The 27,638-nt window shown below is 41.3% G+C and overlaps 1 protein-coding gene across 3 annotated transcripts in view; it reads right to left on the reverse strand.

The window, feature by feature from the left end:
- The window catches only part of LOC126358757 (RRP15-like protein), a 79,707-nt gene extending 52,541 nt beyond the window's left edge, over positions 1-27,166 (reverse strand). For 2 of the 3 annotated variants that reach the window (XR_007566226.1, XM_050007575.1), the window contains exons 1-3: positions 26,628-27,126; positions 14,941-15,272; positions 2,598-2,683 (exon numbers count right to left, since the gene is read on the reverse strand). Coding sequence is in view for 2 of the 3 variants with exons in the window: in XM_050007575.1 (XP_049863532.1) it covers positions 2,598-2,683; positions 14,941-15,272; positions 26,628-26,682 (473 nt within the window). In the remaining variant the exon portion in view is untranslated. Of the gene's footprint in view, positions 1-2,597; positions 2,684-14,940; positions 15,273-26,627 lie in introns of all 3 variants that reach the window. The other variant, XM_050007576.1, reaches the window with a different exon arrangement.
- Between the last annotated feature and the right edge of the window lie 472 nt (positions 27,167-27,638).

Below are 27,638 nucleotides of genomic sequence, written 5' to 3' on the forward strand. Positions count from 1 at the left end.
ATTTCCTGAGATATTAGGGACTGTCATCCATGGATGATTTTCATCTGTGTCAGCTTTACCTCCATGTCACCTCACTTAAGTTTTCCTGAAGCTGGGTGATAGGTGAATGACACATACTTCCATATGGCAACACGCTGAGAAGTAACCTTGTCCAGTGTACAGTGATGGGCTTCATCACACATGTTGATTGTATATTGTTTGCAGCTGAGTAGTGTGAATAAAATTGTTGCGATAGTTCACATCTGATGCCATATCAGTAACTGAAAACTGCCTTCCCTCCTTTGCTGCAGTGTACAACATATCCAGGGATCCTGCAGGTGAAAACATATCTGGGTGTTGTTCCCAGTCCTCCAAATGCCTGTTTTCCTGTGGTGCACTGTACTTGACTTACCTGTCAGTTGCACCTGTGTTGGTTCAATGCTGGGTGGTTGTTTGTCAGTTGCAGCATAAGTTTGAGTTGGCCGAATCCATTCTTCATGGTGTGCTCGACTAGTGATTGAGAATGGTGCCAAAGATTGATACACATCTTTTCAACACTCTCTGTTGTCTCATGGCTGCTAATCTCCTGTATAATCAGTTTAACATTACTAAACTATTTAGTGTATGAGAGAGACAAGCTCATAGTGGTCTTCCACAACTGCCACAGGGAGCACATTTGGCAGTCTTTCATCAGACTCTTTTCTGTTAAATTTTCTCATTTCACTGGCATCACTTGATGAATTCCTCTGTAACTGTGACATCCTTTTATGAGAAGAGCTTGGTGTTTGCCTTCTGCAACTCTTTTCATGAAGTGTGAAATTTTGTTAGCTTCTATCATATTCAGATTTATACTGCGGCATAGGGCCAAAACATTCTGTAAGTATGACAGTGTCATTTCCTCATGACATTGGGTGTTATCTTTCAATTTTTCTGCCTCTAAACAGATTTGCTGCAGGCTGTCACTGAATGTGTTTCTTCAATTTGGCCTCGAATTTGTCCCAGCTATTAAGCTTCTCTTCATTGTTTTTGAACCAGTGCTGAGCTGTGCCATCCAAATAAAAGTACACATTTGCCAAACACACCATGTTGTCCCATCTACTGTATCTGGTGACTCGGTCAAATCCTTTCAGCCATTCTGTCATATCCTGCACAATGTCTTTGAAAAAGACTGATAGATACTTGAGATGCAGCTCACTCACTGGTGTTCTGGATGCTATCTATCTCCTGAATGCACTGCCTGTATTTCAGTTCCTCTGTGTAGGTGATGGCCTTTACATTGCCTAATTGGAGCCATGGTGATGTAGATGTTTTGAAGTACCCGACATCTCTATCAAACAATGTCACAGCAAAACCACAATCAAGTGCAAATAGGAAAGTAGGGTCTTGGATTAAGGGAAAACAGTTAGCAGTGAAAGCACATTTATTACTGACTACAACATACAGCCTGTGGTATAACAGGTTACCACACCCTTTCCTTGAAATCAGATGAAAGATGTTCATGTAAAAATGTTTTCTACATATTTAGTATCTAAAGAATATCCACTGTGCGTGCTTTGATTTTGGTTTCTGCAGAGACAATGCAAGAAGCATGAGCAGAGAACATCGGCAAGACACGATGCTGCCACGAATCTCTACCTGCTCTAGAGGTGGCATTTATACTTTGGTGTCACAGCTTGGCAGTGTTTTGGAAAGCGCAGAAGAAGCACCTTACTGACAATGTAAACACTCAGAAGAAAAGGAGAGAGTTAATGTCAGTCTCTTATGTTTTATTCTGAAATTCAGTTCAGATATTTTGTTCTGAGTAATAACAGATTTCCCATCGAACATTTTACTGAATACCAGCTTTCTGGAATATACAGTGTTTGTATAAATGGCTGCACTCCCTGTCCAGGAACTCAGTTCTGTTCTGCTTGAAGGGATTTATACAATCATTGTATATTCCAGAAAGCTGGTAGTGATACAAATACTGAATGTAACAGAACATACAACCATTACAAATATAAGGTATTTTGAAGTAATTCCAGAAACAATGAATACTAAGTAACAACTAATTGCTGGTGGTCAGGTTTGAAATAGCAACCTGCAGCACACCATCCAGTAACCCATACCATAGCTCACAACAATATTACAGTTTTCTAATTGCTGCTTTCATGGAAAAGTCCACATCATCCTGAATTTGTTTCAACAGTCTTATACTTCGCTTAAACAGCCTTTTTTTTTTTTATCAACATTCGCCTCACTAGTTCCTAGCAATAGAACCATCAATTCCAAAATTCTTAATTCCATTACCAACTGTTATTTAGTGGTGATGGTGGTGGTGCCTATGCATACGCAGTCATGTTTCTGCCTGTATTTACAAGAGTCCATTAGATAATTAATTATAGGAATCCAGTTATTTCTCATAGTTACGTCTCCAAGATATATTCAATAAACCTATTGTTCCCCACACTTATGGCCACCAATTTTATTTCTTAAGGCCACTTATGTCAACTTCAACAGAGCATCTGACATTGTAATTGACATTTATGTTTTCATATCTATGTACTTACCAGGTTTTAAAAGCTAATTAATTTTCTATATTATTTTATGCAAGAAATAAAAATTATCCTGTTACTTACTTTGTTGCTATCTTGGCTAACGCCTTTTCTCTGTTCTTGTCCAAAATATGTGGTTGTACCCTGCCTTTGTTCTCCCACAGTTTCTTCTGCAAGATAGAAGAGTTGATAAAAGCTTTACGGGCTATATGTGTTATTCAAATATAAAATAAATAATAAAACACACTCTCTCTCTCTCTCTCTCTCTCTCTCTCTCTCTCTCTCTCTCTCTCTCTCACACACACACACACACACACACAATATATATATATATATATATATATATATATATATATATATATATATATATATATATATATATATTAAAAACAAAGATTCCAAGACTTACCAAGCGGGAAAGCGCCGGCAGACAGGCACATGAACAAAACACACAAACACACACACAGAATTACTAGCTTTTGCAACCGATGGTTGCTTCTTCAGGAAGGAGAGGGAAAGGCGAAAGGATGTGGGTTTTAAGGGAGAGGGTAAGGAGTCATTCCAATCCCGGGAGCGGAAAGACTTCCCTTAGGGGAAAAAAAAGGACAGGTGTACACTCGCGCGCACACACACACACACACACACACACACACATACATATCCATCCGCACATACACAGACACAAGCAGACATATTTAAAGGCAAAGAGTAAGGGCAGAGATGTCAGTCGAGGCGGAAGTACAGAGGCAAAGAAGTTGTTGAAAGACAGGTAAGGTATGAGCGGCGGAAACTTGAAATTAGCAGAGGCTGAGGCCTGGCGGATATTGAGAAGAGAGGATATACTGAAGGGCGAGTTCCCATCTCCGGAGTTCGGATAGGTTGGTGTTGGTGGGAAGTATCCAGATAACTCGGACGGTGTAACACTGTGCCAAGATGTGCTGGCCGTGCATCAAGGCATGTTTAGCCACAGGGTGATCCTCATTACCAACAAACACTGTCTGCCTGTGTCCATTCACGCGAATGGACAGTTTCTTGCTGGTCATTCCCACATAGAAAGCGTCACAGTGCAGGCAGGTCAGTTGGTAAATCACGTGGGTGCTTTCACACGTGGCTCTCCCTTTGATCGTGTATACCTTCCGGGTTACAGGACTGGAGTAGGTGGTGGTGGGAGGGTGCATAGGACAGGTTTTACACCGGGGGCGGTTGCAAGGGTAGGAGCCAGAGGGTAGGGAAGGTGGTTTGGGGATATCATAGGGATGAACCAAGAGGTTACGAAGGTTAAGTGGACGGCAGAAAGACACTCTTGGTGGAGTGGGGAGGATTTCATGAAGGATGGACCTCATTTGGGGGCAGGATTTTAGGAAGTCGTATCCCTGCTGGAGAGCCACATTCAAGGTCTGATCCAGTCCCGGGAAGTATTCTGTCACAAGTGGGGCACTTTTGGGGTTCTTCTGTGAGAGGTTCTGTGTTTGAGGGGATGAGGAAGTGGCTCTCTTGGTTCATCCCTATGAAATCCCCAAACCACCTTCCCTACCCTCTGGCTCCTACCCTTGCAACCGCCCCCGGTGTAAAACCTGTCCTATGCACCCTCCCACCACCACCTACTCCAGTCCTGTAACCCGGAAGGTGTACACGATCAAAGGGAGAGCCACGTGTGAAAGCACCCACGTGATTTACCAACTGACCTGCCTGCACTGTGACGCTTTCTATGTGGGAATGACCAGCAACAAACTGTCCATTCGCATGAATGGACACAGGCAGACAGTGTTTGTTGGTAATGAGGATCACCCTGTGGCTAAACATGCCTTGATGCACGGCCAGCACATCTTGGCACAGTGTTACACCGTCCGAGTTATCTGGATACTTCCCACCAACACCAACCTATCCAAACTCCGGAGATGGGAACTCGCCCTTCAGTATATCCTCTCTTCTCGATATCCGCCAGGCCTCAACCTCCGCTAATTTCAAGTTGCCGCCGCTCATACCTCACCTGTCTTTCAACAACTTCTTTGCCTCTGTACTTCCGCCTCGACTGACATCTCTGCCCTTACTCTTTGCCTTTAAATATGTCTGCTTGTGTCTGTGTATGTGCGGATGGATATGTGTGTGTGGTTGTGTGTGTGTGTGCGCGCGAGTGTACACCTGTCCTTTTTTTCCCCTAAGGGAAGTCTTTCCGCTCCCGGGATTGGAATGACTACTTACCCTCTCCCTTAAAACCCACATCCTTTCGTCTTTCCCTCTCCTTCCTGAAGAAGCAACCATCGGTTGCGAAAGCTAGTAATTCTGTGTGTGTGTTTGTGTGTTTTGTTCATGTGCCTGTCTGCCGGCGCTTTCCCGCTTGGTAAGTCTTGGAATCTTTGTTTTTAATATATTTTTCTCATGTGGAAGTTTCTTTCTATTTTATTTACATCATCATTAATTTGAACCCAACAATTACGTTTGTTATTGTCTCTGTTGCATTTCGAAATATTCTCTATCGTCTTACTTTCTCTTTTCGTTTGTACAAGAAGTTTCACTTTGTATTCATCGTCCATTTTTCCGTAATCTACCATACATTTTATCCTGCCTAATTATACTCAATAATACGTAATTTACTTCCAAACCATAACCTAAAATTTTCAACACTTTCAACATAACCGCTGCTATAAAATCCATTGTTCCAACTTTACAAACATTTCGTGTAAACTCGTGAATACTATTTCACAGCTTCAGTTCCTTTCACCCATTACACAACCATCTCAGTTTTTTCCAACAACTTTCGTTTTATTTCCATTCCCGTTTTTCCCACATAACCGATCATTTTTTAGCAGCTTCCCACAGGTTTACACGTTATTATTTCTTCATCAAACAATTGTTAGCCTCATTCTCATAACCTGCCAGTACATAACCAGTCCTTTGAATACATTTACACACATATTCTTCGAGATTTTATTCGAAAATTTTTTTCGAATTTTATTTTTTCGGAAATTATTTTTTCGAAACTTTTTTCGAAAAAATTTTTTTCGAGAAATTTTTTTTCAATTTCCCCACCCTTTAACGTGATCTGGAGACAACATAACTACCCAACCTTTGCACCCATTGTTGTTCACCAACCTAAGTTCAGCACATGATCAACATAGCTCATCTCAAACCAACACTTTTTTGACTTTTTTCACACCTTTATCTCTCCCTATATAAATCTCTATTTACTTTCACTTTAACCTCATATTACCCATTCCACCTACTAATACCATGTCAACATCACAACATCCCTACAACGACCCCATTAAATTTTATTTACATTCCCTCCGCAAACATGCCTTCACCCTAGCCAGATTACGCTCCCATATTTTATTTACTCAGGCTTGTCTGACATTACTCCCAAAGGCCTCACACTTAAAGTTCCCATCTCTGGCTGCAATCCTTCTTTCCATCAGTCCTTATACCAGTTCCAAACAGCACAATCCATAGCCCTCACCCGCCTAATCCTTCACCTATACATCGACTCAGCCAATGAACACACCCATCAACTCCTATCCCAAATCAAAGTCCTCAATCTTTCCTCTCCCACATCCACACCGGCTGTACATAGCATCCTCCTACAGGCCAACCGCAAATTAGAACAACATGCCACCCTCCACCTCAAAAAACTATCCAATCTCCTGGTTTCCCACCTCCGGAAAGGCAACTCACTCACCCTCCACAACCTTTCCAACAAACCTCAACCTCCTCTCATTGCACACAGACCCAGTCTCTCCCATCTACTCAATCTCCCACTTCCAGCTCCACTCCCCCCAACACCTCAAAATTCTAGTCAACACAATCTGGAACCACAACACCCCAATTCAGTAGTCAACCTTTCCTCCAAACCCCTCTCCCAATCCGAAACCTCTGTCCTATCCAAAGGCCTCACCTTCAACCCCACTCCCAGGTTCAACCAAACTGCCCTTGTCAAAGATTTACTGTCCTACACTCGTAGTCCCTGCTGGGAATATCACTTTGCCACAAAGAAAAATAATCCTGATCCCACTCCTAATGATCCAACTCCCCAAGACACTATCCAAATTGAACCCTGCCTGGAACAGTTCCGTCCTCCATCACAGCGGGACCCACCTCCTCTTCCTCAAAATCACCCTCTCCAAACCTTCCAGGAATTTCTCACTTCCAGCCTTGCCTCTCAATCTTTCTTGAAAAACCTTAATCCTACTCCCAACATCACCACAGCCGAAGCCCAGGCTATCTGTGATCTGAAAGCTGACCGATCCATCATCATTCTTCTGGCTGACAAGGGTTCCACTTGACCGTGGTACTTGATCGTCGGAAGTATGTGGCTGACGGACTGCGTCAGCTTTGAGACGACTCTACGTACAAAGTTTGCCAAGGTAATCCCATTCCTGATGTCCAGGCGGAGCTTCAAGGAATCCTCAGAACCTTAGGCCCCCTACAAAACCTTTCACCTGACTCCATCAAACTCCTGACCCCACCAACACCTCGCACTCCTACCTTCTACCTACTTCCTAAAATTCACAAACCCAAACATCCTGGCCGCCCCATTGTAGCTGGTTACCAAGCCCCCACAGAACGTATCTCGGCCTACGTAGATCAACACCTTCAACCCATTACATGCAGTCTCCCATCCTTCATCAAACACACCAACCACTTTCTCGAACGCCAGGAATCCGTACCCAGTCTGTTACCCCCGGGAAACCATCCTTGTAACCATTGATGCCACTTCCCTATACACAAATATCCCGCACGTCCAGGGCCTTGCTGCAATGGAGCACTTCCTTTCACACCGATCACCTGCCACCCTACCTAAAACCTCTTTCCTCATCGCCTTAGCCAGCTTCATCCTGACCCACAACTTCTTCACTTTTAAAGGCCAGACATACCAACAATTAAAGGGAACAGCCATGGGTACCAGGATGGCCCCCTCGTATGCCAACCTATTTATGGGTCGCTTAGAGGAAGCCTTCTTGGTTACCCAAGCCTGCCAACCCAAAGTTTGGTACAGATTTATTGATGACATCTTCATGATCTGGACTCACAGTGAAGAACAACTCCAGAATTTCCTCTCCAATCTCAACTCCTTTGGTTCCATCAGATTCACCTGGTCCTACTCCAAATCCAATGGCACTTTCCTTGACGTTGACCTCCATCTGTTCAATGGCCAGCTTCACACATCCGTCCACATCAAACCCACCAACAAGCAACAGTACCTCCATTATGACAGCTGCAACCCATTCCATATCAAACGGTCCCTTCCCTATAGCCTAGGCCTTCGTGGCAAACGAATCTGCTCCAGTCCTGAATCCCTCGACCATTACACCAACAACCTGAAAACAGCTTTCGCATCCCGCAACTACCCTCCCAACCTGGTACAGAAGCAGATAACCAGAGCCACTTCCTCATCCCCTCAAACTCAGAACCTCTCACAGAAGAACCCCAAAAGTGCCCCACATGTGACAGGATACTTCCCGGGACTGGATAAGACTCTGAATGTGGCTCTCCAGCAGGGATACGACTTCCTAAAATCCTGCCTCGAAATGAGATCCATCCTTCATGAAATCCTCCCCACTCCACCAAGAGTGTCTTTCCGCCGTCCACCTGACCTTCGTAACCTCTTGGTTCATCCCTATGATATCCCCAAACCACCTTCCCTACCCTCTGGCTCCTACCCTTGCAACCGCCCCCGGTGTAAAACCTGTCCTATGCACCCTCCCACCACCACCTACTCCAGTCCTGTAACCCGGAAGGTGTACACGATCAAAGGGAGAGCCACGTGTGAAAGCACCCACGTGATTTACCAACTGACCTGCCTGCACTGTGACGCTTTCTATGTGGGAATGACCAGCAACAAACTGTCCATTCGCATGAATGGACACAGGCAGACAGTGTTTGTTGGTAATGAGGATCACCCTGTGGCTAAACATGCCTTGGTGCACGGCCAGCACTTCTTGGCACAGTGTTACACTGTCCGAGTTATCTGGATACTCCCCACCAACACCAACCTATCCGAACTCCGGAGATGGGAACTCGCCCTTCAGTATATCCTTTCTTCTCGATATCCGCCAGTCCTCAATCTCTGCTAATTTCAAGTTGCCGCCACTCATACCTCACCTGTTTTTCAACAACATCTTTGCCTCCACACTTCCGCCTCGACTTACATCTCTGCCCTTACTCATTGCCTTTAAATATGTCTGCTTGTGTCTGTGTATGTATGGATGGATATATATATATATATATGTGTGTGTGTGTGTGTGTGTGTGTGTGTGTGTGTGTGTGTGTGTGTGTGTGTGTGTGTGTGTGCGCGCGCGCGCGCACGAGTATATACCTATCCTTTTTTCCCCCTAAGGTAAGTCTTTCCGCTCCCGGGATTGGAATGACTCCTTACCCTCTCCCTTAAAACCCACATCCTTTCATCTTCCCTTTTCCTTCCCTCTTTCCTGACGAAGCAGCCGCTGGATGCGAAAGCTCGAAATTCTGTGTGTGTATGTGTGTGCGTGTGTGTGTGTGTGTGTTTTATTCATTGTGCCTATCTACCGGCGCTTTCCCGCTTGGTAAGTCTTGGTATCTTTGTTTTTAATAGAAAGAAACTTCCACATTAGAAAAATATATTAAAAACAAAGATTCCAAGACTTACCAAGCGGGAAAGCACCGGTAGACAGGCACAATAAAATAACACACAAACACACACAAAATTTTGAGCTTTTGCAACCGGCGGTTGCTTCGTCAGGAAAGAGGGAAGGAGAAGGAAAGATGAAAGGATGTGGGTTTTAAGGGAGAGGGTAAGGAGTCATTCCAATCCTGGGAGCGGAAAGACTTACCTTAGGGGGAAAAAAGGATAGGTATATACTCGCACGTGCGCGCGCACGCACACACACGCACACACACACACACACACACACACACACACACACACACACAAGCATCCAGGGGGATGGCGGGATGAAAGGATGTGTTGGAGTGCAAGTTCCCATCTCTGCAGTTCAGAGGGACTTCTTGAAAGAACATCCCGACAACCCCCAACATCACCCCCAGCTGAATCCCGTGCCATTAAGGAGCTGAAAACATATCGCTCTATTGTCATCCTCCCGGGGGATAAAGGCTCCACAACTGTGGTACTTGACCGTGTGCAGTATGTGGCAGAAGGACTGCGTCAACTCTCTGACACCTCAACCTACAAAGCTGTTACCCAGGATCCCATTCCCTCCATCCAGAATGAGCTGCAGAAAATCCTAAAAATCCAAGGTCCCTCACAACGCCTTCCATAGACTTACTCACTCCACCTGAGCCACGTACCCCTACCTTCTAACTATTACCCAAAATCCACAAAGAGAATCATCCTGACCGTCCCATTGTAGCAGGCTTCAAAGCCCCAACAGAACGTATCTCAGCTCTGGTAGACCAACATCTCCAACCTATCACCTGCAGACTCCCATCCTACATCAAGGACACAAACCAATTCCTAGAACGCCTCAAATCCATTCCCACTCCTCTCCCACCTGAAACCTTTCTTGTCACCATAGATGCTACATCACTTTACACAAACATCCCACACACCCATGGTCTCTCTGCCCTTGAGCACTACCTCTCCCAATGCCCACCCAAAGATCTTCCAAAAACCTTGTTCCTTATCACACTTCATCCTCACCCATAATTACTTCAGTTTTGAAGGCCAGACCTACAAACAAATCAGGGGAACGGCCATGGGAACCAGGATGGCTCCGTCCTATGCCAACCTCTTCATGGGCAGCATGGAGGAGGCTATCCTGAAGACCCAACAGCTGCTTCCCCTGGCCTGGTATAGGTTTATAGATGACATCTTTGTGGTCTGGACTCATGGTGAAGAAACACTCCTTAATTTTCTCCATAACCTCAACTCCTTTTCGAATCTGAATTTCACCTGGTCCTTCTCCAAAACCCAAGCCACCTTCCTGGGTGTTGACCTTCATCTTGTTGAAGCTCACATCCACACCTCTGTCTATATCAAACCCACAAACAGACAACAGTACCTTCACTTTGATAGCTGCCATCCATTCCACATCAAACGCTCCCTTCCCTACAGCCTAGGTATTCGTGGCAAACGTATCTGCTCCAGTGACGAATCCCTCAATAATTACACCAATAACCTGACCAGTGCATTCCTCTCCCGCAACTATCCTGCAGACCTTGTCCACAAACAGATCTCCTGAGCAATACATTCCTCTCCGTCCAACAACAATGTTCCTACCCTCAGACCACACAAAAGCATCCCCCTTGTCACCCAATATTATCCAGGCCTCGAATACATCAATAAGTTACTCCGCCATGGATATGACTTTCTCAAGTCAACCCCTGAAATGAGATCATCCCTTGACAAAATTCTCCCCACACCACCCAGAGTTGCCTTTCGTCGCCCCCCCTAACCTCCGTAACATCCTTGTTAAACCCTACAATATTCACAGACTACCTTCTCTACCCAGCGGTTCCTACCACTGTAACCGACCCCACTGCGAAACCTGCCCCATGCAGCCCCCCACAACCACCTACTCCAGTCCTGCTACTGGTAAAACATACACAATTCAAGGCAGAGCCACGTGTGAAACTACACATGTCATTTATCAGCTGACATGCCTGCACTGCACAGCCTTTTACATTGGTATGACAACAACTAAACTGGCTGAGCGCATGAACGGACACAGACGAACTGTCTGCCTAGGAGACGTCCAATACCCAATAGCGGAGCATGCCCTCCAGCATAATTCTAGGGACCTAGGAACCTGCTACACCGTATGTGCCATTTAGCTTCTCCCACCCAACACCAGTCACTCTGAATTGCGGAGATGGGAACTTGCACTCCAACACATCCTTTCATCCCGCCATCCCCCTGGACTGAACCTATGTTAAACAACCTCACTCCCATTTACTCTTCAGTCTTCTCCTCTTTCCCTTTCCTCTTTAGCCATTTGTGCATCTTTTCATCCTACATCTTTATACTATATACCTCTTTACTTCTGTATGCATCCTCTTTGGTTTGAAGCTGGCACAGTACTTACAATAGAATATCTTTGGCTTCCCTCTGACAACCATGCCTCCATCCTTTCTACCCTCCCTGTTTTCCTTTCCCTGTTGCTTCATAACCTGGGTTGTGAGTAACTAAATCCACTTTCCCTTTTTCCCTTTCTTTCCCCTCTCTCCTCCCTGATGAAGGAACATTTATTCCGAAAGCTAGGAACGTAAATTTTCGGTTGTTTTTTGTGTATCTATCGGCTGTACTGAGCTGAGGTAAGTACTGGCCAGCCCCTCTATCTCTTTGTTAGTATTTGTTTCAAATCCCATTTTCTTTTTTAGGACAAAGAATCACTATAACAACAGTTACTATGACATCAAACAGCAAGATGAGTGTTGTTTTCACTGCTGACATTCTACAACAAATAGTGTTATCAAAAATTGGTCTAGGCTCCTTGTCCTGCAATTAACTATACTCAATTCTATGTTTGGAGATGTCTGACAGAATTGCGCCTCAAATTCATTTTGCCAGCTATTTAATGTAAAAATAGTGTGGATTATAGAAATTGGTTTAAGAAGGTTTATTATTTTAGTAACAAATATTTGTTTTCTTATTCATCGTGTAGGAAACTTTTGTTTATGATTCACATGTGTTGTCTATATTTCAAGATACAGTGAAGATTTGTTAGAAGTTAGTAGAGCAATGTCACTACTCGATTTATAACCAAATTCACAATTTATTTTTTATGGTGTCTCAAATGATTGGCAAGTTTGACTTTTCCAAGCTCATAGTCACAGGTTTATACTGTCTGGTGGCCCTGCAAGTAGAATATACCAAATCCATTGTTTAACTTCAAAGTTTAAGCCCTTTAATTTTGTGACACACATATGATCTCTGACACGTATTTTTTTTTTTTTTTTTACTGATAAACAATTTTCAAGCCAGTCTGTCATCAACACCTTTACAGTGACCCTGTTTGTAAGAAGAGGGCAATGAACTGGTATTTTGAAAAACCATCATATTTGTGAATGTGTTGTTTCAAATTTCTCCACACTGCCATTAATTACTGCTAGCCATTGGTCTCACACTTTTTTTTAGATTATTACACCAACATATGCAGCCCAGGCAGATAATCTGTTAGCAGAGTAAATTACAAGTGGCATCTGATTGGAAAGAGTGCATGTACTGTACATTCACAAAAAACTGTAACAGGGATTCTGATACAAAATATTACACAGAATTGAAAACACAATGTGTGCATAGAAACACTAAAGCAATTTACAAGATGTTTAACAAGCGAGACATAGATTCTAAGTTTTTGTAATGGACAGAAATGTGCTAAGGTTCTGCCAAATAACTCCAAGCTTGGTACTTGCAACCACAGTGCAAAGGCAATGTATGTATCAGTGTCTGAGTCTCTGTGTTTCTTTGTAGGAACACACAGAATAAGATGAAATTAATAGCATAAAGGCTTAAGTTTTTATGAGTTGTTGAAATTAACAACAGAGCACAAAATAACATGAGCTGCTGGTAAGATCATGGTAAGCAGTACGGAAGTAAGATCTTTGATGATATGAAATAAATTAAAATTCATGACACTTATTACAGTTATTTGAAATTTGAGAGTTCCTGCATACTTAATTTGAGCATTGTGAATAACTAGTTGCATTCAGACACCAATCCAGATGATTAAAGAATGATTACGTGCCAGTTTCCTTCAATTTGAAATGAAAAGCTGTCACATCTAAATATAATTGGTTTAACTCAACTAATAATCTATAACAAATTAATTATTAGTATTACACTGCATGACCAGAATAAAGGAATATCACTATAAGTAACATATTTTTATCAGCGAGTAAGGAAAAATCCATGTGAACAGTTTCACAACGGCCATACATACAGATGAACAACTGATTGGTTATCATGCTTATATTAAAAAAAGAAAAGAAAACTGTTTAGAGATTGCAGTGAAGTTGCCACATGACCTGATTCCTATTACAGGTTATCCTGTCTATGGTACAGTGTGATACACACTACATGATCAAAAGTATGCAGACATCTATTAGTGGATATTAAGCTTCAGTGTGTCCATCCTTTGCCTTTATGATTGCTTGACCTCTGCTAGGGATTTAGCATTTTCTTCAGGATAATAAGGGGAACACAAAACACAGTTGTACCATAACACCACCTGCCCCCCACTTTGTGGATGGCAAGTAACATTCTCCAGGCATTTACCAAATGCTAACCCTTCGAGCAAATTGCCTCATGGTGTATGACTCGTCACTCCAAATCACTCATATCCAATCAAATGCTGTCCAGTGGTGTCAGTCTTTACACCATCTCAATTGTCGCTTAGCACTGACTACAAAAATGGGTGGCTTATTTGGAGCTGTTTGAACATGTACCTAATATTTCTTAACTCCGTACACACAGTCACTGTACTACCTGGTCAGCTGGTAATGTCTTGGAACTTAAGAGTAAGTGCTTCCACTGGATTGAAGAGCACATATGTTGTCAGCGGCTTTTCCATTGCATGCTGCAGTTGGTAATTGTATCTGTGGTGAATGATGGGAAGTGGGCATGATGAATTATGAGTCACATGATTAAACCAACTGGAGGAACCAATGAGAAAATACTGTTCGATAAATGTCATCATGATGTGGAGTTTACAAAATTATGTGGTGGCATAATGGAATATATTGTACAGAATGTTGACATTTAAAACAGAATACTCCACAAAATTTAAACTGTATTCTTAGGTTAATGCTTAACCACAACCTCAGAAATGGGACAATTTGAAAATACCCCACAAAATTTTCAAAACAATCACTGGGCTATGCTACAGATCAGTCTGTTACCACAGCCAGGTTTCCTCCAGGCATATTCACAAACTTCACCAACTTACAATGAAACTATCACACTGGAATATGAAACAATGTTCCAAGAAATTCTGTAGTATTCCGAGCAAAATATACAATGCAAGAAATACATACCAAAAAAGGTAAACAGCTTTTTAATCAACAACAGCCAGATCAGTAATCTTCAATCTAGCATTATCCATGTTGAAAAAAAAAGTAATAAAGCCACATCTTCTGCCGAAACAAGTCAATAGACTCAGTGGTTCTCAGAGGCTACTGTATACTAAGTCCTGTATCACCTGATTGGTTATAACCAATAGAAACAAAATGCCAACAGCAGCACACAGCAGAAGCACCACTGACGCCACAAGGGCACTTATCACTCCCACTGATTTCACGTATCTTTTACAGCCACCCTCAACAATGCTCAGCAGTTCCTGCCCACCAATATTTGAGGTCTGCCTAGTCTGTTGTTGTTTCTTTGCATTTCTAATTATAAAATTAGGACTATGTGAATGCAAAGAGCAGAACAGTGAAAATAATTGGGAGCTGACAACAATTTCATTACTTTCAATACATGTAAATCGGGCCTCACCTTTAACTTTCTGGAATCCTTCATAGCGTTTTTCTCAAATTTTACAGTGGTATCTTTCTCTTCTTTCTCAGTAGTATCAGTTTCTACTGCTGGTTTTTCCTTTTTTGCAACTTGTTGCAGCTTCTTTGCTTTAGCTAACACAATGGTTTTCTTATTTTTTGGCTTGTTTGTCTTCAGAATCTTGGCCATTGCATCAGCCCAGCCAGGGTTCCCGCCAATGACACCTGTCCCCTCAGTTGCACTCTTACTTGTGTCTGTTCCACAGTCACTGTCATTAGTATTTTCAGCCATCTCGTGGTCTTCATCAAGTGAAGATATTTCAGCTTCTTCATCTTAAACAAATGTAAACACAATATAAAGAAAAGCAGAAAGACAGAAAGAAAAGCACCAGTAATTCATGTGAGGGCTCATAGCTCCGTCGTTTTTAACTTTTAAAGATATGGAATTATAAATTATAATTTTACAAAAACAATGTTAGTAGAACAGTGTTTTAGAGCAGAAAGTCAAATAACAGAAAATTCAGTCAGAAACTGAATCACAGGTAATACACGAGGGTGCTCCCCCCCCCCCCCCCCCCCTCCTAAGTGGAACAAAGTCTAATTAAGAATTAATTATTTGCTCTGAAGTGAGGTAAAAGCTGCTATGTAATTTTTCTGACACACAAACACTATGTGCTGAAAGGGATTCTTATATAAGAAAATGTCATGAAACATAAACAGCTTGCTGCTGTGTTTCATCAGCTTTTGGCACGTTTACTTTCACTGGTTAAATTATCCACTACTTGCCTGCAGCTACACCACTACATTCAAAATTGAATGCCACAGAGAAGCAGTACCTCTTCTTGCCTATCTAAATTATTTTCAAATGCAGTGCAGAAAAAAGCAACTGTTTACCATGTAAGGAGAAGCCTCTTTGGGGAGAAGTTCCTCGGATTCAATACCAGTCATCCAAAAGATTAATGTCTTTCCATACCTTCTCACAGTGAAGAAAGATGAGTGTTTGTCAATGCATTCAATGTTAGCTGAACATGCCCAATGAGATTCACGTAGCTGTGTCTCCTTTCCCCTTCCTTCTCTAATGACTGCAACTTTGCAACAAATGCAGATAAAGAACAATATTCAAGAAACGAATCCCTAGCAGTCTTACAACTGTTTTACAATAGATGATCTATTTTTCCTTATAGTTCTCCAACTAAAATGGACTCTGTCATTTTAATTGCTTTGAATGACTATAGGTTGAGGAGCAATTTTTTCCCAAGGACATGCAGCCTTACTGTATAGTATTCTGGAGGTAAAATAGTCCCCCATTCTGATCTCCGGATGGGGACTACTCGGGAGGATGCCGTTATCAGGGGACAGGAAACTGGTGTTCTACGGATTGAAGTGTGGAATGTCAGATCCCTTAATTGGGCAAGTAGGTTAGAAAATTTACAAAGGGAAATGGATAGGTTAAAGTTAGATGTAGGTCTAATGGGAATTAGTGTGGTTCGGTAACAGGAGGAACAAGACTTCTGATCAGGTGAATACGGGGTTATAAACACGAAATCAAACAGGGGTAATGCAGGAGTTGGTTTCATAATGATTAAAATAATAGGAGCGTGGATAAGCTACTACAAACAGCATGCTGAATGCAGTTTTGTAGCCAAGATAGACACGAAGCACCCATATGCCACAGTAGTACAAGTTTATATGTCAACTAGCTCCACAGTTTATGAAGTGATTGAAGAAATGTATGATGCGATAAAAGAAATTATTCAGATAGTTAAGGGAGACAAAAAATTAATAGTTAAGGGGGACTAGAATTTGACAGTTAGAAAAGGTTGGGTTGGGCTGGGCTGGGTTGATTTGGGGGAGGAGACCAAACTGCGAGGTCATCAGTCTTCGGCCGAGCCCTTTCAAAGGAACCATCCCAGAATTTGCCTGAAGCAATTTAGGGACATCATGGAAAAACTAAATCAGGATGGCCAGTCCTGGGATTGACCCATCGTCCTCCCGAATGCGAGTCTAGTGTGTTACCCACTGCACCACCTCGCTCAGTATGTACGAAAAGGAAGAGAAGGAAAAGTAGTACATGAACATGGAGTGTGGATAAGGAATGAAAGAGGAAGCCGTCTGGTAGAATTTTGCACAGAGCATAACTTAATCACAGCTAACACGTGGTTTAAGAATCATGACAGAAGGTTGTATGGAAGAGGCCTGGAAACACTGGAAGATTTCAGTTAGATTATATTAGGGCAACAGAGAGATTTAGGAATCAGGTTTTAAATTGTAAGACATTTCCAGGGGCAGATGAGGACTCTGACCACAATTTATTAGTTATGAACTGTAGATTAAAATTGAAGAAACAGCAAAAAGGTAGGAATTAAAGAGATGGGATCTGGATAAACTGAAAGAACCACAGGTTGTAGAGAGTTAATGGTAGAGCATTAGGGAACGATTGACTGGAGTGGGGGAAAGAAATCCTTGGGTAACAGAAGAAATGTTGAATTTAATTGATGAAGGGAGAAAATATAGAAATGCAGTAAATGAAGCAGGCAAAAAGGAATACAAACATCTCAAAAATGAGATCAACAGGAAGTGGAAAACGGCTAACTAGGAATGGCTAGAGGACAAATGTAAGGATGTAGAAGCATATATCACTAGAGGTAAAACAGATACTGCCTACAGGAAAATTAAAGAGGCCTTTGGAAAAAAGAGAACAACTTGCATGAATATCAAGAGTTGAGATGGAAAACCAGTCCTAAGCAAAGAAGGGAAAGCAGAAAAGTGGAAGGAGTATATACAGGGTCTATATAAGGGTGATGTACTTGAGGGAAATATTATGGAAATGGAGGAGGATGTACATAAAGATGAAATGGGAGACATGATGCCTGCATGAAGAATTTGACAGAGCACTGAAAGACCTAAGCCAAAACAAAGCCCCGGGAGTAGACAACATTCCATTAGACCTACCTTGGGAGGGCCATCCCTGACAAAACTCTACCATCTGGGGAGCGAGATGTATGAGACAGCTGAAAATAGCCTCAGACTTCAAGACGAATATAATAATTCCAATCCCAAAGAAAGCAGGTGTTGACAGATGTGAAAATTATCAAACTATCTGTTTAATAAGTCATGGCTGCAAAATACTAACACAAATTCTTTACAGACAAATGAAAAAACTGGTAGAAGCCGACCCCAGGGAAGATGGGTTTGGATTCCGTAGAAATGTTAGAAGACGTGAGGCAATACTGACCCTATGACTTATCTTGGAAGATAGATTAAGGAAAGGCAAATCTACATTTCTAGCATTCGCAGACTTAGAGAAAGCTTTTGACAGTGTCGACTGGAATACTGACTTTCAAATTTTGGAAATGGTACTGTTAAAATACAGGGAGCAAAAGGCTATTTACAATTTGTACAGAAACCAGATGGCAGTAATCAAGAGTCGAGGGCACAAAAAGGAAGCAGTGGTCGAGAAAGGAGTGCAACAGGGTTGTAGCCTATCTCCAATGTTATTCAATCTGTATGTTGAGCAAGCAGCAAGGGAAACAAAATATAAATTTGGAGTAGGAATTAAAATCCATGGAGAAGAAATAAGAACTTTGAGGTTTGCCGATGACATTGTAATTCTACCAGTGACAGCACAGGACCTGGAAGAGCAGTTGAGTGGAATGGACAGTGTCGTGAAAGGAGGATATAAGATGAACATAAACAAAAGCAAATCAAGGATAATGCAATAGATGAATTAAATCAGGTGATGCTGAGGGAATCATATTAGGAAATGAGACACTTAAACTAGTAGATGAGTTTTGATATTTGGGGAGCAAAATAACTAATGATGGTCGAAGTAGAGAGGATATAAAATGTAGACTGGCTATAGCAAGGAAAGTGTTTCTGATGAATAGAAATTTGTTAACACTGAGTATAGATTTAAGTGTCAGGAAGTCGTCTCTCAAAGTATTTGTATGGAATGTAGCCATGTATGGGAGTGAAACATGAGCAATAAATAGTTTAGACAAGAAGAGAATAGAAGCTTTCAAAATGCTGTGCTACAGAAGAATGTTGAAGATTAGATGGGTAGATCACGTAACTAATGAGGACATACTGAATAGAATTGGGGAGAAGATGAATTTATGGCACAACTTGACTAGAAGAAGGGATTGGCTGGTAGGACACGTTCTGAGGTATCAAGAGATCACCAATTTAATACTAGAGGGAAGCGTGGAGCCTAAAAATTGTAGAGGGAGACCAAGAGATGAATATATTAAGCAAGTTCAGACGGATGTAGGTTGCAGTAGTTATTCGAAGATGAAGAAGCATGTGCAGGATAAAGTAGCATGGAGAGCTGCATCAAAGAGAATCTCTGAACTGAAAGCCACAACAAAAACTACAACAGGTTGAGAGGCAACAATTTTAAAATCATTACACTTTATTACAATATTTTACATCAGATAAATAGCTGTAATCCAAAAACACTGTTAATTACAAAGGCTGTTAGAAAAGGGGCGCATCACGCCCGCATTATGCCAACAGCACCTGTCAGCCATATCAGAAACACACTGGTTATAGCTTGATACAGGAAACTTATAAAATAAGAAGCAAGCATACATTAACCACTAACATAATGATTTCAAAAGCTCAGAATCTGCTCCAGCTCAGGATCATACCACAACAACAATAACTATAATTCATAATATATTTTCACAAGTAAGAAAATTTTAAAAATTGTCTTTAAATAAAATATAGTCAGAGCCACAAAATTACTCAGCCATTACTTCACTTGGTTGGTTGGTGTGGGTTGAAGGGACCAGATTACTTTACTTGAAAAGGCAACACACACAGTAGCAAGAATGTCCAACAATAAGCAATTAGTGAACAGTTGCGATGACTAGATAATAGGCCAATGATTGTAAATTTAAGGTTATTGAATGAAAGCATATTTGATAAACTTGCCACACTTAAGATAACTTAATAAAATGGAAATAAAACAAAAGCTTTTAAAACAACCCTGACACACATATGGAAACAAAATACCTGTTATTTGAAAGGCAAGCACAATGACACACCAAATTCATATAAGGGTAATAAAGCTCAGTGGCATCAGAAGCAGGACAGAAATACTACAAACAAAGCACAGGCATTGAAAAAGTTGTAAACACTTACAGATGCTCACCCACGTCATGCTGAAGCAAAGCTCTATACTGTTTAACTATGTAGAATAACTTTCCATCAGTACACAACACCTTCTCAATGTGACAGCAACTAAAGGTGTTTTGCATCGATTGTATTCCACTTTTAGCAAGCCACAAAAGTGTCAACACATTGCAATGAGGAACTTACTTCATGCCGAACGCTGTATTTCCATGTAAGCCCATGAACAATGGCTTAGTAATACATCACACTATTGCTCAGCTACCACTTCTGTGTACTACAATTTTAAAGGACATTTCAGTGCCACTCCACTTCATGCCTGCTGTACAGTCAACTTTGATGAAGCACTGCAATCCGTTTGATGGTGAACCGCTATATTCACTGGCCCATCCAATAGTGTCTCCACCAGACTGCACTTTCCACCTATAAGCTTTGGTGCTGCACGCTCACCACCTCACAGTGAGTAATACAATGCGGGCAATGGTAAGACTCTGTAATCGATTATGGACTGTCTAAATGTCCCACACTAAACACACCCACAAGGCTTAATCTGACTAAACTGGACCTGCATTCGCTTCCTCGTTATGGTGTGCTGCAGTTGGAAACTGACAGGAGAGATGTTTCCTACAGTTTTGCATGGACCTGCAAAACTAGGGAGAATCTTCTGGGTAATGCTCCGACAGGCCTTGATTTGAGCTCCTAAATTCTGCACATAAACCAAATCCCCAGTATCGAAACTACACTCCTGATGCCTCTGATTGTACCACTTGGGCTGCTTCTGATGTGCATGAGCGATATTTCAATATGCCATGCTCCACGTAGAGTTCATATCTGATGGGTCAACCTTGTCTGGCATCACGTCACCAATCATCCACCAGTTAGAAAGTTTCTAGTTGACCGGATAGCCCAGCATCAACTGAGCAGGAGTAGTTCTATGGGCTTCAAAAAATGCAGTATTAAAGGCTAAACTCATGACTGACTCTTAGCATGGTATATATTTAAGGCTGCCCTTAAATTATGGTTGATCTGCTCGGCAAAGGATGGTTGCAGATGATAAGAAATGGTGGTTATCTAGTTAATGGCATAATCAATGCATTACCTCTCAAAAGGTGTAGAGAGGGAGGCAGGTGCATTATCAGAGACAGATTAAGCCTGACAGTAAATGCCATGTTAACAAGGAGGCTTATATGGTGCTTCCCCCCCCCCCTTCACCTCACCCCACCTTTTAGCGGATGGGAGGTTGAGATGATCCATAGTTGATTTCAGAGAGTTCTGCTAGAGACTCGTGATCTATTGCTTGCTACAAGCTGACGAGTGTGCATTGCTGAAACTTACAGGAGAAAAAGCGGAGGTAGTAGTGGACAAGCAAGTAAATCTGGTGATTTACCACCGAGCAGATTGCAATGCTCCATCGAAGCTGAGTTTACGGCAAGCACAATAGGGTGCTGGACCAAGACTAAAACTAGCGACCTCTGCCTTTCGCAGGTAGGTGCTCTACCATCTGAGCAACCAAGAACGACCCATGACCCATCCTCAAAGCTTTATTTCAGCCAGCTGTGAAGACAGGTCATGTATCATGCTGGGTAGCTCAATCTATACAGGACTTGCCTGCAACAGGTAAAGTTCCCGAGTCCAAGTCTTGATCCAGCAAACAGTTTTATCTGCCAGGAAGTTTCATATCAGCACACACTCCACTGAAGAGCGAAAAATCATTCTGGAATATATTTAGCTTTTTTTTTTTCACCAGTCACAATTTCTAAGGTTAGGGTTAGGCTGGACTTAATGTTTTAGCTTCAGTTTTTGCAAATGAAATAAAATACCATGTACCATCATTTATGAAGCATAGGAAACTATGAACAAGTAATGCGACTGTCTACTCACATCTAACTCACAATTCACTGTGTTCACTTCCCTTCATTTATCACGTGAAATGTTAGCAACAGCAGTATGCAACACAAGCACCTCAATACATTGTAAGTGCAATTTTACTGAAGTACCAAAATATGTATGATTGGCCAGAATATTAACACAACAATGGAATGAAATACTACAGTTTTGCTGTTGACCTCCGAGCCCAATGCAATTGTGACACATTCTTAAACCATATCATCAATGAGGATGAGACTGGTACTCAACCTCTAGAGAGAGAGAAATATACGACATTACGTGCAGCAATATTATTATTTCTGCTACTATTGGAAAACATGAATTCTAGCATCCTGGAACAACTCTACAGCTCTAATATTTGTATGCTACAGATCTTGACTTTGTCAGTATGCAAAAAGCTGACAGCGGGAAAATTACAGTAGAACCTTGGGGTCAACGGAAGCGTCCGATTCCACCCGTCGGCTTTGACCCGTAACGTAAGTCTGTTGTCGTGTGTGACGTCACAATGGTGCGGAGTTTAGTTTGTGAGTGGCGTGTTTGTAGGTGTCATTTTGATGTGATAGGTGGTGCTATCTGGTGGTGTGTTTATGTGTAGTGTGTTAGGTGATGTTTTTGGTTTAGTTTGCAGGTGTGTCGTGTTTACAGGTGGCGTATTGTTATGGTCGGTGGTTCTCTCTGGTGGTGTGTTTATGGGTAGCATGTTATGAGGCATATAGGGTTTATTTGTGTGGTAGCATTGCACGTGTGTGGTATCAGTGGCGACTGTGCTTTCAGCGAAATATTTTTCAGTGTGTTAACGATTTTGGTTTTGTTATGTCGACATTATTGTAGTTCTTTTTTCTGCTCATCGTGTGTGAATTTTAGTAAACTGCTTTGTTTATGTCTTTGCTAGGTACAGATATGACGGACAAGGCAAACAGTTTTCGGTTGTTGGCGATGATGGGGGCAGTGCATTGTCTACTAAAATTTCTTCAGCTATTCGGCATGTTGGCTGAAGTCGTGAAATGTTCAGTGTGTCGTGAAGAAATGAGGCTTACTAGTTCCTGCATCTCGGAACAGACGGCTGTTTGTGCAGATGTCCTAAGGATTCATTATATTTTTGGAGGAATATCAGTTTGGTGGTTTTTTCGAACTATTTTTGTGTTTGCTGTCATGTTTACCTGATGACATCATAGGAGCGGTATCAGAGATGTTGTGAATGGTTGTTTGCCCCATATTTTTGACGTCATTGGTCAAAGCAGAGGGATGGAATTGGATGCTTCTGTTATGCACTTTGTTTAAGGATATTACATAAAAACAGCAACAAAATGAGCAATGGACGTTTTCAAAGTAGTGGCATTTCTCCCAATGTACGGAACCTGTATAAAGGACTCTAACAGTAGACACTTCAAATCCACTGGACTGTTTGAGCAAGACTCAGCATCAAGGGCATGCATGAACTTATAATCACATCTGTCTATAAACCACCAGGCTCACACCCAGATGTAACCAAAAACTTTAGAGAAAAGCAGACTTAGCTAACAGAAGCCATACTGTCATCATTAATCATCCAGGAATCCACTGGGTAAATCACAATTTAGTAAATGGTTGGTCTGACAAAACATCCTGTAAAATGCTACTTAATGTCTTCCCTGAAAACTACCTTGAACATATGGTCTGGAAGACTAAATACAACCAGTGTGTCACTGATTTTTGAAAGGCACTCATATTGAAGCTGGTATCAGTGGACATGGGGCCATTGCAGCAACTATGATTTCTAAAGTACAAACAGCAGCTAAAACAAACAGAAACAGTTATATCATCAGCAAACTAGGTGAAGTAGTGTCATATCTCAATACGGAACTATAAACAATTTCTGAGGAGGAGCATGCAGAAGAAATGTGGCTCAGTTTTGGAAGAATAGCTGCCCAAGCATTTAATAGATACTTACCTAGCAGAATAGTTTACAATTGGAGAAACTTCTAAAGGAACATAGCCTACTGCATGATAGGTGTAAACAAAGCACATGGCTATAGATAGGGAATGTTGAGTGAAATGTGCTTGGCTGTCAAGAGGGAAACACGTGAAGTCTTCATTGCCTACCATAGTAGAAACTTATCAAAAGCTCAATCACAAAATCCTAATAAATTCTGGCCATATGTAACAGCTGTTAGGGCATCAAAGTTGGTGTCTAGATACTCATGAATGACGCAAGAACTGAAACAGAGGGTAGCAAAGAAAAAGCAGATCTGCTGAACTCTATTTTCAAATGTTCCTTTACTAAGGAAGATTCAGAAGTACTTGCCTCATTTAATCTCCACACCACTGCCAAGATGACTGATGTAGATATTATTATAGTTAGTGGCACTGAGAAATGGCTAAGATTAAACAAGGCTCCAGGGACAGATGTAATCCCAGTCAGATTCCGTTCAGAATTTTCAGCTGAGTTAGCTGCCTTTTAACCATAATATACCACAGATTCAACAAACAGAAAACTGTGGCCAGTGACAGGAAGAAAGCATGTCACACTAGTTTACAAGAAAAATAGCAGAAGTAATCCACAAAACTATCGTCTTGTCTCAACAGGGGCCATCTGTTAAGAGTATTCTACAGCAGTGACGGTAAAAGATGATACCTGATAACTGTAAGTGCTCTTTCCAGCTTCTAACTGTAAGGCACAAATGTCTGCAGGTGAAAACAACAGTTGTCTACAGAGCTGCAACAACACTGAGACATTGCCACAGAGATGCATACAAATTCGTATTATGTGACTGGCTGTGATACACATGTAAATCAGCCACACAAAGCTTAGTCCAGCTATTAGGGTCTTTTTTCATCGACTCTACTATAGAACCTACTATGAGCGCCAACAAAACGAGATATCTCAAACAGATGACATCCTCGGTGTCAACCGACATCGACTCCAAGAATATTGATTGCCTAAAACCCAACTTGCGCTTTTCTCACATGACATCTAAAAGGCAAGAAAATGAGGTGCACACAGTAGTTCTTGACTTCTGAAATCCATCTGACTCAGTATCACACCAACAACCATTCACAAAAGTATGGTTGTATTGAATACAAATAAAGATTTGTGACTGGACTGAAGATTTAATCTCTTATGATGTCTGCATTGACAACTGGTCACAATTTTTATACAACAAATATTATATGGTATTAAGTGTATGACTACATTGTAAGACACTAAAAGCGAATTAAAAAAAAAAAAAGTAACTGATTTTGCTTTCTGTGTCCACTCTACAAAATATGTTTTCAATAGATATACAGTGTCACAAAAATTCTCTAGTGTCCATGTGGAATGGCAAATCTGTTTGTGGATGAGGGTGTGCGATAGTAGAACTTGTTTGTTTGTAAGGATCCCTGCAGGGCCTACAACTTTTTTGTGTGGAAAGGCTAGCAGCCATGAATATTGCGTATACGAAAAGAAACTATGCTCCGAGTTGCTCTGTGAGGTCTGCTTGGATGGTGCACAGTCTTTGAATAGCAAAGATTGGATCTGAGTAACATTGCAAAACATATTTTCACACTATAAGCGTACAAACCAAGTACTGGATAGGTTCATGGTATGTCGTTGTTAGGTATATCTCAAACATGCCACAGCAATGACATGCAATAACTAAAACAAAAACCAACAAAATGTACAATGCTTTCATGGCTGTTAAACATGTTAAATGTAATTTCCGCACAAGGCATACATGTAGCCACTCTAGCAAGATACCACAAAGATTAATGGTAAAGAAAACTAAACAGAAAACAGTTCCGTTTCAGATAGGACTACATTTTAGTGTAGAAGATGCCTCACCCAAAGCGGAAAGCAAAGAAGAGTAGAATAATTATCAAGATTAGACACGTGATTCCGAAATATTTTGCCAATTGACAGATTGTATAGTGTATGCTCTGTTTACAAGACTGGGCCTGAATGTAGCAGCAAATTATTTCATTACATACAAAAGCAAACAATGAGGTGCCATTTGAGGGAACTTAAAAACTAGATTAAATTATGTTTGAACTGTGGGAGAGGAGCTGAGTTGGTTCTCTTCTATGCAGATACAGATGTTGGAAGTGAAAAAGACAATCTACCCCAGGATTCCTTTTGCACATGCATGGAAATAGTTGAGAGATTTGAATAGAGGGGGAGTGTTGAGGGTTGCAATCCGAATATCTTAAATTGATATTTTTTCCAGGAATAACTCAGTAATATTATCGGTTATTCCATTGTTGATAGGTCGTTGCCAAGTTCACAGTTCCTTGTGCTTATTCAGAGACCAATAAATGTTATCTGAAGTTCATCACCCAAATGTGTATTATTAGATATAAATTGATAAGTTGTGTGCCTGAGGAATCCCCATAGCGCTCTAAATTTATCAGTATTGGTCACTGAGTGAAAAGCTGTGTACCACGATATCTTGGTCACGTTGAGATGTGATAACAGAATTGCGAATTGAATATGACAAGTTCAAATTACGAAGCTGTGAAGGATGCGAGGTTAAAACGATAATGCGTTTGTACTCTAAACAAGAACGTAATTAAAATGGTCAAATGTGTGGAAGGTGTTTGTGTTCAGAACTGTAAGGTTTCCCTCCACTCTCTGTGGAAGGTTACGTCAACATGCAGTTTCAGAGACGTAACATGCAGGAGTAACGTTTGGATAAATTAATCGTCATATACCTTCATTAATTCGTGGCTCCTCCACAATTTCCGAAAAGCTCAGAAAGGTTGCCATGTTGAGTGTGTCAGTATTTCCAGAAATTTACTGCTAATTCTTTTTTAATCAGTTAAGCTTATTTCACGCACTACATACACCAGAGACGCTAAAATAAACATAACGTTTCCACCAAAACAATCCCACGTGCAACACTGTTGATGTTGACATCGTCGTCATAACATCAGAGCTTTAACACGAAGAGTCGTAACCAAAGTTCGTAACACTACCTATAATGTCAATTTGTCATGTGTGGCCTCGGCAAGCAAGGAAAACTTGCACATGCACCCTCTCACCATCTCCCAGAAACACCATTTGTGTTTCAAACCGTGCAACATGATTTCTCACTGCCACCGTACTCAAAATGCTGACATAAGTTCCGACGGTGTAAATGTAATTGTCAGAACCTAAGTCAAGAGCTAACAGACGCGTTAACGAAAATAAAGTGGCCCCACAAACACTGGATACAAAAATGTAGTTCCCGTTGAAAACATTTAGGGGCGTCAAAGATGAAAGAGTTTTTAATACAGAACGAAATGTCGATTGAAAAGTAAATGAGTGAGTAAAATTACTTTTGAATTTCTTTTTAGGAATATTATTTACTCTTTATCGAGAAGTCAGATACAAGTATGCGAGATGAAAGGGCAGTTCGGTTGAGATAGCTGGCAACTTAAGACCTTTTTACTATCGTTGTAGTATTCTTACTGTACAGGTTCTTAATTTTTATGTGAAATTCGGGCTGCTAATATGTTAAGCATTTTGTAATATAAAAGTGAAAGCTTTCTGAACTAACGTTTTATTAATTAATCAGGACGTGTATAACAGGAACTACGTACCCCAGAACCCATAATCACCACCGACTAATTACAACGCAAAGGAATAAACAAAAAATACTGTCGAAATCAATTTATGTTTCTCAACATGTCCCTTAAATGGACATAGATATACAGTATGAATTTTAACTATACATCCACTCT

The sequence above is a fragment of the Schistocerca gregaria genome, chromosome 1, assembly GCF_023897955.1.
Source record: "Schistocerca gregaria isolate iqSchGreg1 chromosome 1, iqSchGreg1.2, whole genome shotgun sequence".
Classification (NCBI taxonomy): Eukaryota; Metazoa; Arthropoda; class Insecta; order Orthoptera; family Acrididae; genus Schistocerca; species Schistocerca gregaria.